This window comes from Canis lupus, chromosome 10 (genome assembly GCF_003254725.2).
Source record: "Canis lupus dingo isolate Sandy chromosome 10, ASM325472v2, whole genome shotgun sequence".
Taxonomy (NCBI): domain Eukaryota; kingdom Metazoa; phylum Chordata; class Mammalia; order Carnivora; family Canidae; genus Canis; species Canis lupus.
This window is the reverse complement of record NC_064252.1, coordinates 68396186-68410135: the sequence shown is the minus strand read 5'-3', so window position 1 is coordinate 68410135 and position 13950 is coordinate 68396186. Positions and strand designations below refer to the sequence as shown.

The 13950-nt window shown below is 44.6% G+C and overlaps 2 protein-coding genes across 6 annotated transcripts in view; one reads left to right on the top strand and one right to left on the bottom strand.

Annotated features, from left to right (window-relative positions):
• APLF (aprataxin and PNKP like factor) overlaps window positions 1–5304 on the bottom strand; it is a 67569-nt gene extending 62265 nt beyond the window's left edge. Inside the window, exon 1 of one of the 4 annotated variants that reach the window (XM_035696001.2) lies at window positions 5124–5304. In XM_035696001.2, coding sequence (XP_035551894.1) covers window positions 5124–5219 — 96 coding nt within the window. In that variant the 5' untranslated portion in view covers window positions 5220–5304. Of the gene's footprint in view, window positions 1–4571; window positions 4659–5123 lie in introns of those variants that run through there. The other 3 variants (XM_025470098.3, XM_025470115.3, XM_025470099.3) reach the window with 3 other exon arrangements.
• Window positions 5305–5574: 270 nt separating this feature from the next.
• Window positions 5575–10654, top strand: FBXO48 (F-box protein 48). 2 transcript variants are annotated; one of them, XR_004802940.2, is made up of 4 exons: window positions 5575–5697; window positions 6593–6704; window positions 7946–8364; window positions 8737–8876. XR_004802940.2 is itself a non-coding variant. In XM_049115923.1 (4 exons), exons 3-4 carry the CDS (start codon window positions 7977–7979, stop codon window positions 8896–8898), a joined length of 468 nt encoding a protein of 155 aa, XP_048971880.1. In that variant the 5' UTR covers window positions 5575–5697; window positions 6593–6704; window positions 7946–7976; the 3' UTR covers window positions 8899–10654. The 2 variants fall into 2 exon arrangements, 1 of the variants encoding a protein (XP_048971880.1); XM_049115923.1 differs by having other exon boundaries at window positions 7946–8282; window positions 8737–10654.
• Window positions 10655–13950: the final 3296 nt, after the last annotated feature.

The following is a 13950-nucleotide window of genomic DNA, read 5'->3' as shown; positions in this document are numbered from 1 at the left end:
AAGCCTATTTCAAAAAAGGAAGCTACATACCATATAAAAGCGACGTCTGTAACAGTTAAAGGGGATCAGAGATGCAATGTGAGGATCCCACAAGCCTGGTCAGCACTTATCTAGTCATCCAATGCCATAGGCTTCCCATCAGAGCCAGGAAACCATGTACCATCCCCCCACCGAGCCGAAGGGCCTTTCTCTCTCTATCACCCACTCCCTACCTACCAAACTTCTCACTGTTCTGACACTTCCAAGTCAGCTCAGTGTCGCTGAGTTCATGAAACCTTCCCTGACACCTTATCTTAATTATGGGTTCCTTCCTTTCTATGCCTCTTTGTATCATGGAACATCCTTTTCTGTGTGGCTTGTGGTACCAAAACAAAACTTTTAATTAAATGTGACCTTTCAAAAGTCAGAGGTTATATCTAAAAATCCAGATTTCGGGGATCCCTGGGTGGCTCAGTGGTTTAGTGCCTGCCTTTGGCCCAGGGCGTGATCCTGGAGTCCCAGGATCGAGTCCCATGTCGGGCTCCCTGCAGGGAGCCTGCTTCTCCATCTGCCCATGTCTCTGCATCTCTCATGGATAAATAAATAAATAAATAAATAAACAAACAAACAAACAAATAAATAAATATCCAGATCTCTGACTACTCCTGAAAACAACAGGACACTGTTACCAGGTGGGCATGGGGGTGAGCAGTAGGCACTGCATTACGGACCCCTTCCCAGTCCCCATTTGAGGCGGCGACTACTGGTTAGTTTCCCGTTTCTCTGTCTCTCACACCTAGGAGACTCCAAGTTTCTTGAGAGTAATGACTTGTGTCTCTTCATCCCTCCATTCTGACTGGTATATATTCAATTATTTTCTGAATTTACTCAATTAATAGTCAACAAAAGAGGAAAAATGCTAACGACGATCCATCACGAACGCTGCTCTGTAAGCTTTAGCAGCTGGTAGCACTGCTTCTTTACTATGCTTAAATTCACTTCCAAGTTCTACATCCTTTTCACACCTCAGTTACAAGTAGGCTGTTTTTGACAGTTGGAAAAATGAAAAGCGGAGACGTGGAAAAGGAAGAGGTCATGTGCTTTGAGGGCCTCCCCTGTGTCAGGCACTGTACTAGGCTTGGTAATTAAGGGGGGAGGGATACCCAGTAGCTAGAGGCACTGGGCACATCCCAATGGGCAGGTAGGACTAGCATTCTAGAACAGCCAGGGAGCTTCTGTAACAAGCAGAAACCATACAGAGCTGCCCGGCCAGAGTAGTTACCGGCTACTTTGTGTAGACTTTGTAGGACACTTAACAGCATTCTTGCAAAGGGTGAACTGATGCCAGGAAAGAGTCTGTACTAGAGTCCTTGACCATCCCCATCCACAACCGTGGGCCTCTTCTCTTTTAAATAAATTCCATTACACCTGCTGTTGGGAAGACTGACTAGATAGCTATGTTGTCCTATTTCTTTGGAGGAAAAAGATAAGAAAGAAATGTGTCATATAATCTCTATCAAAACAGAAAAAGGAAAATGTGAAATCAAAAACAGTAGTTTTCATTTAAGAGTATAAGCAGCTTTTTAAAAAGAGTATAATCAGCTTAAATTAAAAAAAAAAAAAAAAAAAACATAAACCAAATAATTTCCCCTAAAGGTACTCTGTTGCTTGAGACGCTGTACTGAAAAACCTTTTCTAAAATTAAATTTTTTATTTAAGATAATTGTAGGTTCACATATAATTGGAAGATACAATACAGAAAAATCTCTTGTGCCATATCCCCAGTTTTCCTCGGTGGTAACGTCTTGCAACACCAGAAGACAGTATCACAATCAGATATTGAAACAATCAAGATAGAAAACATTTCCATCACCACAAAAATCCCTCATGCTGCTGTATCATAACCATATCAATTCCCTCCTGCTCCCTTCCCTTCCTCCCTCCCGTCTTTAAACTCCTGGCAACCACTAATCTGTTCTCCATGTTTTGTCTTTTTTAATCATTTCAATAATATCATGTAAATAAATTTATCCAATATGTAACCTTTGGGATTGGCTGTCTGCACCCCAGATAATTCCATAGAGATTCATTCTGCTACAAAACCTTTAATTAGTGTAGATCATAAAATAGAATTACAACCGAGTAAAGTAAACCAAGACCCTGGGTCCACTGATGACTTCCACTGAAGCAAATGGCTCAAGGAAATTAAATTTCACTGTGCTCTGTTATCTCTAAGTATTTTCCTGGCACAGTAAAGACATAAAGACATTCTTACCAAATTGTTTCACCACCAAGCCCATTTTACACACTGGAATTATAAACCTTTATGCTTGTATGCCCATGAATGCTTGTGAAGCTTGTCTCCAAAAAAAAACATGACTCGTTAAGGGAGTCCAAAAATCATCATTACTAATCACGTATTAATAACTAATCATCACGTCATGCATAATTTACAATGCACTTCCTGTGTTTCCCTACCTTAACTAAATCTTTGCTCTCTCATACCACAAAAAAAAAGCCTCCCTGGAATTGCTGCTATTTGAAACTGCACACCCATGGTGAGTTGTTTTCTCTCCCTCTTTTTTTAAGATTGTATTTATTTATTTGAGAGAGGGAGAGAAGAGCACGAGCAAGCGTGCATGATGAGAGCAGGAGCGGGGAGGAGAGGGAGCCGGAGAAGCAGATTCTGCGCGGGGAGCCTGGCAGAGATCACGGGACCCTGAGATCATGACTAAGCCATCCGGGCACCCCCTCATGTAGGGTTTTAACCACTGCAAAGAAAGAAACATGTCTTAAAAACCACAAACTGATTTGTTTGTTCTTCACATTTTTCCTTCAACACATTGAGGACACTGTTCATAACCTGCTTCTACAATCTGCCAAACTTGGCAAGAAAAAAAAATCTCATCACTGAATGATTATTTGAAAAAGAGAAGCAAAATTCTGACCCAACAGGCTAACTTTCTTCTACTCCTTACCATTTTAAGACAGAAACCAAGGAGGCTCATCTCACATTAGCAAGCCTGTAACACGGAGATCAAGCCACAAACCATGAAAGGATCTGCAACCTGTTGCCATGTTTATAAAACACAGGACTACAATTCATGGATCTTTTAACCAGATCCACAGCACCCTGTCCTGGTGACACAATTAGTTAAGTAAATCAAAGTAAATCAAAACTTAATTGTCACTAGACAAAAGCTCTCTGGATGAAGCACAGACTCTGTAAAATTTCATATATATACAAACATATGTATGTGTATGTATATATACATGGAGAAAGGGAGAAGGAGGGAGGGAGGAAAAAAAAAAAAACCGAACCGCTCAGGCAGTTCTCTCCAATGTTTGCATAAGTTAACAAACTGGAAAAAAGTAACAGAATGTCATCCAAACATTTAAGTAATTGCTTGTGCAGTAAAATAAATAAATAAATAAATAAATAAGCAGCATGTGAGCTTCAACTTTCTCAGGGACCTCAGCTCACATGCATACACACACCCACACACACACTGATTCAGGACTCACTTCCACATCGCCACCCCCAACCACCACTCCTTTCCTGCAGGTTCTTAAGGCCAATACCCATGTCTTGGTTCAGACACTGAAGGTTAGCGGGGGACCATGGTGCACTCTCATGGCTGCGTGCACGGACACAGGTGTGTCTCCATGGCCCAAGAGAACACTCCTGGAGGGCGGGGACCACATCTCAGTCATCTTTGAGAACCCTACTGGGCCACCACATGCAAACGGGACCTGCGTCTCAGTCGTCTTTGAGGACCCCACTGGGCCACCACGTGCACATGGGACCCCCCTCTCAGTGGTCTTTGAGGACCCCACTGGGCCACCACGTGCACATGGGACCCCCCTCTCAGTGGTCTTTGAGGACCCCACTGGGCCACCACGTGCACATGGGACCCCCCTCTCAGTGGTCTTTGAGGACCCCACTGGGCCACCACGTGAACATGGGACCCCCCTCTCAGTGGTCTTTGAGGACCCCACTGGGCCACCACGTGCACATGGGACCCGCGTCTCAGTCTCTTTGAGGACCCCACTGGGCCACCACGTGCACATGGGACCCGTGTCTCAGTCGTCTCTGAGGACCCCACTGGGCCACCACGTGCACATGGGACCCGCGTCTCAGTCTCTTTGAGGACCCCACTGGGCCACCACGTGCACATGGGACCCCCCTCTCAGTGGTCTTTGAGGACCCCACTGGGCCATACGTGCACATGGGACCCGTGTCTCAGTCGTCTCTGAGGACCCCACTGGGCCACCACGTGCACATGGGACCCGTGTCTCAGTCTCTTTGAGGACCCCACTGGGCCACCACGTGCAAATCGGCTGTACCAAATAGACGCTAAAGAAAATACCCTGAAATGTCAAGAAAAAATAAAATAAAATCAAAATAAAATAAAAACAGATATATACGTTTTACGTAGAGGCCTACGAAATCCCAATCGCCACAGGAGGGTCTGCTAGCCCTAAACATGCAGGGGGCGGGGAATACCCACAGCCCGGCGGCGCCTGGCGCCCAGCCCCGGGGCCCTCCACGCGGCCGCTGCACGGCCCACCTCGCGCGCGACCCTGCAGACCTTAGAGCCCCTGAGCAACAGCCAGGCCCCAGGTCGCGGGCATCCCCTGCGGGTGCTACGGGGAACGACCATCCTCGCCCGGAGCAGGGCTCCCGCGGTGCGGCCAGGGGTCGGGGTCGAGGTCGGGGTCGGGGTCGAGGCCAGGGTCAAGGCCGGGGTCGGGGTCGAGGTCAGGGTCAAGGTCGTGGTCGGGTCAAAATCAGGGTTGAGGCCGGGGTCGAGGTCAGGGTCAAGGCCGGGGTCGGGGTCGGGGTTGAGGTCGAGGTTGAGGCCGGGGTCGAGGTCGAGGTTGAGGCCGGGGTCGGGGGTCGGGGGTCGAGGTCGGGGTCAGCAACCTCTGTCCAGGGTCGGGCTGCACGGAGCACAGGGGCACACGCTCAGCCCTGGGCCCCATGAGCGCCCCCCAGCGGCCGGCGGGCGCGGGCTTGCCTCGCACTGGACACGTTTTAAGGCCTCCTCGTACGTGGACACGTGCAAAAAAAAAAAAAAAAAAAGCAAAAAAAAAAAAGCAAAAACTGAGAACTAAGGAAGCCAGGCCGGCCCCGCACTTACTCGCAGCAGCGGCCCGCGGCCGATCACCGTCTCGCCGGGCGCCAGGGCCACCCGGGGGCCGCCGTCGCGCGGCCGCAGCTCGAAGCCCCCGGACATGGCGCCGGCGACCGCCCCCCTGCGCGACCTCACGCGCCCCGCCGCCGTTTCCGCCTTCCATGGACACGCGCGGGCCTCGGCGGGACGCGGGGGGGGGGGGGGGGGGAGCTCCGCTCGGCCGCGCCCCGCTTCGCCCCTCCCGCCGCCACTTCCGCCTCCAAACTATTTTTTAAAAGCCCGGGTTAACCACCCCCCCCCCGCCACGCCTCCGCCCCCCGCAGCGCGCTCTCCCCGCCCACCCGCCGCGGAGGCTGCCGGGCCTTGTAGTCCGCCGCGCTGTCCTCTGGTGCGGAGCGGGGGCGCCCGGGTTTAAAAAGGAAACTACCACTCCCAAGAGGCGGCGCGCGCTCCTCTCTACGCCTGCGCGGAATTCGAGGCAGCGAGGCGGGGCCGCAGGGGGCGGGGCCGGGGAGACGATGGCGAAGGATTCGAATTCCGGAGGCTGTAATTCGCCGGAGGAGCCTAGGCGGCCCTGGAGGTAGGAGGGTCTTCCCTTACGGCGGACGCCTGGGTGGCGCGGCGCCCCGCTCAGCCGCCTGGAGCTGCGGGGACAGTCGGTGCCGGCGCTCGCTGTCGTCGCCCCGTGCTCGTCGGAGGCGGGCAGCTGCGGACGGCGGAGACCCTCGGGGGGCGGCTACTGGGGCTGCGGGGTCTTTCCTTCCGACCTGCACGGTGGGGCCGCGCGGAGTGCGGACCCCCCGCCCCCCCACCCCGGGCTGCGCCGCTGGCAGGTGCCGGGGGGGCGGGGCGAGGGGTGGGCGTGGCTTTGAGGGGGCGGGGCGATTGGTGAGCGTGGCTTGAGGGGGCGGGGCGATTGGTGGGCGTGGCTTGAGGGGGCGGGACGATGGGTGGGCGGGGCTTGAGGGGCGGGACGATGGGTGGGCGGGGCTTGAGGGGCGGGGCGATGGGTGGGCGGGGCGAGCTCCTGACCTGCAGAGAGACCTCAGCAAGGTGTGGTTCATACACCAGAAGGGGCGGAAGAGGGATAGGTTCCCAGGCATCCAGGAAAACTGCTCTTGGAAGGAGATGCCCAGCGGGGGTTTAGGAGCCTCCCCGAGGCGTCCACCACCCCCCCCACCCCCCCCCACCCCGGCCAAGCTGTTAACTCCAAAGACATTCGTTTGCCTCCTGGAGAAGAACTGTAAGGAGAGGACGCATTTTTATCCCCCCCTCCCCCTCCCCCTTGAGATTCTGGGAGAAGTGACAGGTGTTTAAATGCACGGCCGGGGAGATGTAGACTCTCATTTCTCCACCAAAAGTGTACTTTGGCTTGGTTTGTATTGATGGTTAAGAGAGGTGAGTGAACTGGCAAAAAACTTGCTCTCGACTCATGAATTTGTTTCTGTCGCTTTCCTTCCCCAAAACTTCGAGAGGAAGTCCTCTGCTGAACAGAGACAGTAAAATTCTAACCACCGTGGCTAACTCGGATCACAAACAGCCGAATGAATGGGAGCAACTGTGGCCTTGGCAAGTCCGGGAACATAGGTGAGTGGCATGTCTAGAAGGGGGAGTTATCATTAGCTGAGTTAAAAAAAAAAAAAAAAAAAAAAGCATTTAGGGGCACCTGGGTGGCTCCAGGTCATGATCCTGGGGTCTTGGGGTCAAGCCCCTCATTGTGCTCTGCGGGGACTCTCCCCCTCCCTTTGCCACTCCCCCTACTTGTGCGTGCGCTCTCTCTTAAATAAATAAAATCTTAAAAAAAAAAAAAAAGTATTTAACAAACCCCTCCTCCTGCACTGCCACATGCCCCCCCCATCATAAAAGGAAGTGCAATATGGAATAAACTGATTTTTAGTAATATGAGCTGTCTTTATAGGCAAAAATAGCTCCGTGCTTTCAGCTGATTTTAGAAGCCTACACCATGCACCTTAGGTAGATTAGCAGAAACTGGACTTTCCATCTTTAATTATATGCTGCACCTAGCTGAATTATAAACATTGTTTATGGTTGCTAGTTACTGTTGCTTCATGGCCTCAAGAACTACTGTTCTTATTCATAATTATGCCTGTAGAATAGCTTCAAGAGGCCATTTCCGAAACATTAATCTTATAACTGGATTGAACATTTGAGACTTTGTCATTATAACCTGGACTTCAACCTCTAGTCCATTTCAGATAGTAGTTGTGTCAGCTGTGAACACACCTACCCATTGGTACAAGTAGCTAAACGATGATCGTATAAACTATAAAAGTCCTCCCGGTTTATGATTAAGTCACAAACTGTAAATGAAGGACTTAATGACAAGGCATCAGTTCCCACAGACGAGTATTTAGGAGTTGAAGATCATTGAATCGTACACGCTTTCCAAAGTATTTTCAGCAAATGCTTGGAATCAAATATGTTCCCGCAATAATCATTTCTACTACTACAATTTTGGTCTGTGAAGAATCACTTCTCTTTTTTTAGATAATGCTCTTTGGAAGCAGAAAAACAAATGTTAAGAAACAAACCCATTTACTAAAAAACGTTTAAAAAGAAAAAGGGAAGTAACAAGTGTTGAGTACCTCCCACGTGCAATTCAGATTGTGAAGCTTGATGCTTTACACATAATCCCTGTTAATCCTTAGAAGGACACCCAAGAGAGGAGCATCCTTGGCCCCATTTTATAGATAGAAAAACTAAAAAAAGTTAAGGTTCTTTAAATCATACCCAGGCAGTATCCGGCTCAGGGTACATTCTGTAGTCTGATCCAGAGAGACTGAACATATTTAAACTTTGCCTTTTAGGTTACATATGAGGATAATTTGCTAAAACATTATGCAGAAAAACTCCAAGAGGAACAATAATTCAAGAGTTTCTGACCTAGAATTGAATGCTGCGGATGCTGAGAAGGAAAAAAAAGAGGGTCAAAATAACTTTGTTGAACTGCTGCCTCCAGAAGTTACTTTTAAAATTTTCAGTCAGCTGGACATTCGGAGTTTGTGCAGGGCTTCGATAACGTGCAGGAGCTGGAATAACACAGTAAGAGACAGTGACTCCTTATGGAAACCTCATTGCTTGACTCTAAGAGCTGTGTGCCAAAGAGAGATAGACAATGATGTAGAAAGTGGATATTCCTGGAGAGTAAGTGTGGTCTCTGTAGTCTGCAGTGTTCTTGACAATGTGGTGGCAGGTGTGAGCCCACTCTACCTTCTGCACGGAGGAGGTAGGATTTCATATCAGAGTGTTGGCTTTTGGAGTTGACGTTGAATGATTGTTCTTTTCCTATAAGCCACACCATCCCATCCATCCTTTTACATGTTTTGCATCCTAAACTCAGGCATATCCCTCTGTTCACTACTTTAGTCCACCTTATCCAAAACTCACGGCAAACGGGGTGGCTCACTCTGCATATGCACACGTGTACCCACCCACCCACCCACCTACATGCACACACCACAGATTTGTTAGTTTGTGTTTATCAGTGTAAATGCTTAATCCTCTTTTCAGCCCTGTCAGTCAGCTTCTCCCGTTTTAAACAAACTCACTGACCAGCCCCCTACTACATCCTTTAACGATGATGATTTACCCCTTCCAGGTAATACTGCTGAGGAACTACCAGAAGAGTAAAGTGAAACACGAATGGCTAAGTGGCAGATACAGCAACATATGTTCTCCTCTTAGTTTACCAGAAAAAATCATGTACCCAATGGATGCAGATACATGGGGGGAGATTCTAGAAGCAGAACTGGAACGATAAGCCGAAAAATCACAAACAGATCTCGTAACTTTGAGACTTTGAAATTAAAATGACTCTTAGGTTCTTTTTTTTTTTTTTTGGTTTACCTTTTTTATGTTCAACATTTAAAAGAAAACCAAGGAGAAAACTTTTTAAAAGTCAAACTTTGTTTTTATTCTGCACTTTCATAAAAACATTTTTCTGGTTTTATTGTAAGGTGGAAAGATCATGAAATGTTGTGTAAGAAGTACCATACCGATAGTGTTTTTAAATGTATTTGTATCAGTATGTTGCAGTAATTAATCACAAGAGGGTTTGATGGGCATTTTCTACTGAATCACGATTCAGGAATTCTGGAAACCGGTTGAAGAAACTGATTAGAAAGATTCATTCAGTAGTAGGTGTAACCGGGCTCAGAATTAGAAATAGATAGCACCAGGAAGACTACCTAAATGAAATTATTCACAGTGTGTTTCAATATACAGAGTATAATACATTTATATTTCAATAACTGTAAAATGTCCATTTCAGTGGAATCAGATTGAATTGTCAAATGCTGAGCCCTTTTAAAATGTGTTTTAAAAACACTTAAGAAGTGTTTTAAAAAGAAAGCATTTTAAAAAGTATTATACTTGTGGTTTAGTTTAAAATTAACCTGACCAGAAGGCTAAACCTTGTGAGATTAAGATTCTCATTACTTGCCTGCAGACCTGGAACTTTTCTCAGGGACAGAATATTTCTAACTGCCAGTTTTTCTTGCTAAAGCTTTCTTTCTAACAGCCTTATAGCACCATCTAGTGTCTTACTCCTAGATAACCAAGGCAAAGGACTTCCGGGTCACATTTAAAAGAAAAATATATGTATTTTAGAGAACCCTATATATCTGATTTGTTTAAGTTTATAGCTCTCCAGGAACCTTCGATTTAACTGTTGTTCTCTCTTTTTTTTTAAAGTAGATGGTATAGTACTCACTATACCGGATTGTTCATTCTGAATCTGTAGTCAGTACCATAGTGAAAAGTTTCCACAAAACATTTTAGTATGACATTTTCCTCTTAAATTGTGACCTATGGCACAAAAAATAAGAATCTGGGAAACCCACAGTTAGCAGATGGACACAGTATCGGAAAGATACGTCACCCTCTGCATATTCCCTGTGTTGGATCAAGCAGGGAGGATCTGCTGGAAAGGGCCTCGAAGACCAGGCAGTGAGGTCTCTGGGCCTAGTTGACCGTCCCTTCTGGAGGAATTCCTCGCACCCGCTGTTAATTGTCGTTGTGGCAAACTCTTCCGTAAAACTTATCCTCTGGACCCAGACCCCGTCCCTAGGTTGCACCACTCTGGATTATGTGACCCTCGTTAGGGTTCCCATCATCCTCCGTCCATACCACTCCCAAAGCCGTCTACTATATTAAGTTGTCTATTTGTCTGTATCCCCCGTTAGACTGTGAGCTTCTTGAAGGCAGGGACCATTTATTTATTATTTTTTATGTTCCACAAACCTGGAATATAGTAGGTATTCCACGAAGAGTTGTTAAATTATTTCTATATTATTTATTTTAATCCTACCCAGAATGTAAAATAAAAATAATTTGCTGTATCATTAGTGAACAAGACTGACTGTCCACAGCCCAAAAGATGTATGGGATGCTTACTATCAGTGCAAATATGTGAATAATTGTTTTAGTCTCCTCAAAAGCTGTAAGAGAGAAACAGGAAAATAGAAATGTTTTATGTTTTTGAATAAACACTTGCAAATAAACATAACCCAAAAGTATCACTTATTTTTAATTATTGGGTCACCCCAATGAATTTTAAGTATTACTTTACCAGTTATATGAATGGTCTTTAGTTTGTTTTTTTAGTACTGTAGCATTAAAATAATTTTTATATAATAAGTTATAAACTGAGCACAGTCTACACAGAAAGGAAAGTTTGGCAACTTAATGATAAATTTTATGGTACGTGCTTAGAGGGAACTGTACCTTTATCAGACCAAGCCATTAGCCTCTGAGAACATGAGTGGGTGGAGCAGAATGGGGGGGAAGGACTGCTTTTACTCAGATAAAATAACGTGTTACATAGACACAGTTTGTTAAAGAGGCAAGATTATTGGCATAGAATATGAAGGAGTTCCCAGGGTTGATATTTGATCAGTTCAAGATCTAGTATTTTTTTAAATTTAGAAACCGTTATTTTATTTGTTTTAAGATTTTATTTATTTATTCATGAGAGACACAGAGAGAGAGAGGCAGAGACACAGGCAGAGGGAGAAGCAGGCTCCATGCAGGGAGCCTGAGTGGGACTCGATCCTGGGACCCCAGGGTCACGGCCTGGGCCGAAGGCAGACGCTCAACCACTGAGCCCCCCAGGTGCCCCTAGAAATCTTTAGTTGCCTCTAGTCTATAACCCGATCTTAGACCAGGATATAATCATCAATAAAATCTGTTGAATATAAACTTTAGATCTTAGAATGCTCAAGTAAATAAAAGCCTAACTTGAAAAATATACCCCTAACCACTGTAATTGGATCTTTGCTTTGACTTCATATAATATCTTCTCTCCAAAACTTCAAATATCCTAATAATATTAACAAAAATAAGATGAATAGTAACATCATGGGAAGATTAATACACAGGATGCACACACATTTTCATTTTAAGTAGAATTGAAAGATCAAAATCATCAAATAGATGAAATGAGGCAAACAATGGACAAAGTTGATTAATTATAATAGCCAACATTTATTGAGTGCCCACTCTGAACCAAGCATAATGCTTATGCGAGGGATACCATTGCTCTGCATCTTTTCTATGGATGAGGAGATGGAAAATAAAAGAATGATCTATCTGGTTCATCACCACACCCCAGCATCCATAAGCACGTAACGTAGTAAGTGCTCGATAAATTTTTTATTGGATAAATTAAAAACTTACCTGAGATTGAGTAACTTGAATGAAAAGCCACCAATGTTCCTCCAACTTTTTATTTTGAAAAAATTCAAACACACAGAGAAGTAAAAACATATGACAAAAAACTCTTACGTATATCCTCACCAGATACACCAGTTGTTAAGATTTCCACATTTGTTTTATTTAGTATTTATTTTTACTGAAACATTGGAAACTAATTTGCAGCCACGGTGATGCTTTACCCCTAAATATTCAACATGGGTCTCCTAAGAATAAGTCCGTTATCCTATATGCAATATCATCACATCTAAAATTTTTATTTGGTTAAATAATATTAACAATCCCTGTTTAAATTTTTTTAATGGCCTCAAAAAATATATAGATTTTTTTTTCCAATTCAGGATCCAAACAAGTTTACAAGTGCATGTCATTTTTTATGACCTCTTAATCTCTTTTAGCCAGAAGCATTCCTCCGCCTTTGGTTTTGTTTTTTAGAATATTGGCTTGTTGGGTTTTTTTAAGGATTCAGGATGGTTTTCCCAGAGAATGTCTATAAATGACATAGAATGTCTCATCATCTCTTCATGATTTGATTCAGTTAAAAATATTTAGCAATTAGACTACATAGGTAGTATAATATGCTTCTTCATATGAGGTTAGTGCTAACATTAAAAGGTACATAATGTCTGGTTGTTCTACTGTGTGACAGGGTTAGTCCGATTTTTTGATTGAGGTGGTAATCATCAAATCTCTCCATTCTAAGGATATTTTCCCATAGAGTCACAATTTCTTTTTTTCAAGAAACTGTTTCTAGAGTATTCCCCTTTGACTAACCCTATGCTAAATGCTTTATAGCATTTTCTTGTTTCATCTTAGTAATTAGACTTTCAAAGAACACAGGAAATCAAGTTATTTTCCAGGTAATCTGAATATCAAGATGTAAAGCCACTATTTAAACCCAAATCTCCTTGACGTTAGAGACCAAGATTTTAATGACAGGAGTATAACGCCTTTTAGAATTTTGACATTTAGACCTTACATTGAAGCAACATAAAGGACTAAGGAACACCTCCCATACAGATATTTAGAAAATCAGAGGAAATCAGTATTAGGTATATAGATGGAATTTCGGACTCACTAAGAGAAGGGGAATGAGGAAACCCTCTCCTTAGTAATTCCCCTTTTGTAGTTCAGGACCCAGAAGGACTGCACCCGAGGAATGGCACTGACCTGGAAGTACATCAAATCCTCACATCGGGGCGCCTGGGTGGCTCAGTGGTTGAGCCTCTGCCTTCGACCCAGGGCATGACCCTGGGGTCCTGGGATCGAGTCCCGCGTCGGGCTCCCTGCATGGAGCCTGCTTCTCCCTCTGCCTGTGTCTCTGCCTCTCTCTGTGTTTCTCATGAATCAATCAATCAATCAATCCTCACAAGAAAATCATGTGCTTTCAAAACATCTCAGTCTCTGAAACTTAGCTAATAGGTAGCTACCAAGGTAAAATGGAATAGTTTTTTTTTTTTAAATCAATGAACACAAGAAAAGACAGTAACATAACAAGAATAAACACAAAGTAAATAGTAAGATGGGAAATTTCACCCCAAATATATCTTTAATTATAGTTAATATAAGTAAGTACACTAAATGCTCTAATGAAAAGATAAAGAGGCCAGATTGCATTTAAAAAAAAAAAAACTATATGCACTTTACAAGAGAGACATCAAAACATAAGGATACATAAAAGTTTAAAGTAAAACGATGGAAAATCATATACTGCGTTAGCAGCAACAAGAGGAAAATTGGTACACCCAATACCAGACAAATTAAACTTCAAGGGAAAATGCATTACTGGAGATTTTTTACAAAACTACACAAGGATAAAAAATAATTTGTCATGAAGATTAATTTTTTTCTAATCATATGAATTTAATAACACAGGGGTACCTGCGTGATTCTGATGATGAATTTAATAATACAGAATAAATATGTGGGAATAAAAATTGATTTAACTACAAGAAGAAAGGGCTCCCGGGGGGGCTCCATCGGTTAAGTGTCGGCCTTCGGCTCAGGTCATGGTCCTGGGGTCCTGAGATCGAGCCCCACATCAGGCCTCCCACTCGGTGGAGAAACTGCTTCTCCCTCTGCCTCCGCCCCTCATCCCTGC

Bases quoted from the DNA above. Each gene is read 5' to 3' on its own strand.
- FBXO48 (XM_049115923.1), top strand. From the start codon at position 7,977: ATGCAGAAAAACTCCAAGAGGAACAATAATTCAAGAGTTTCTGACCTA. The intron at 8,283-8,736 runs GTAAGTGTGGTC...TACCCCTTCCAG, and splicing joins AAAGTGGATATTCCTGGAGA to GTAATACTGCTGAGGAACTA.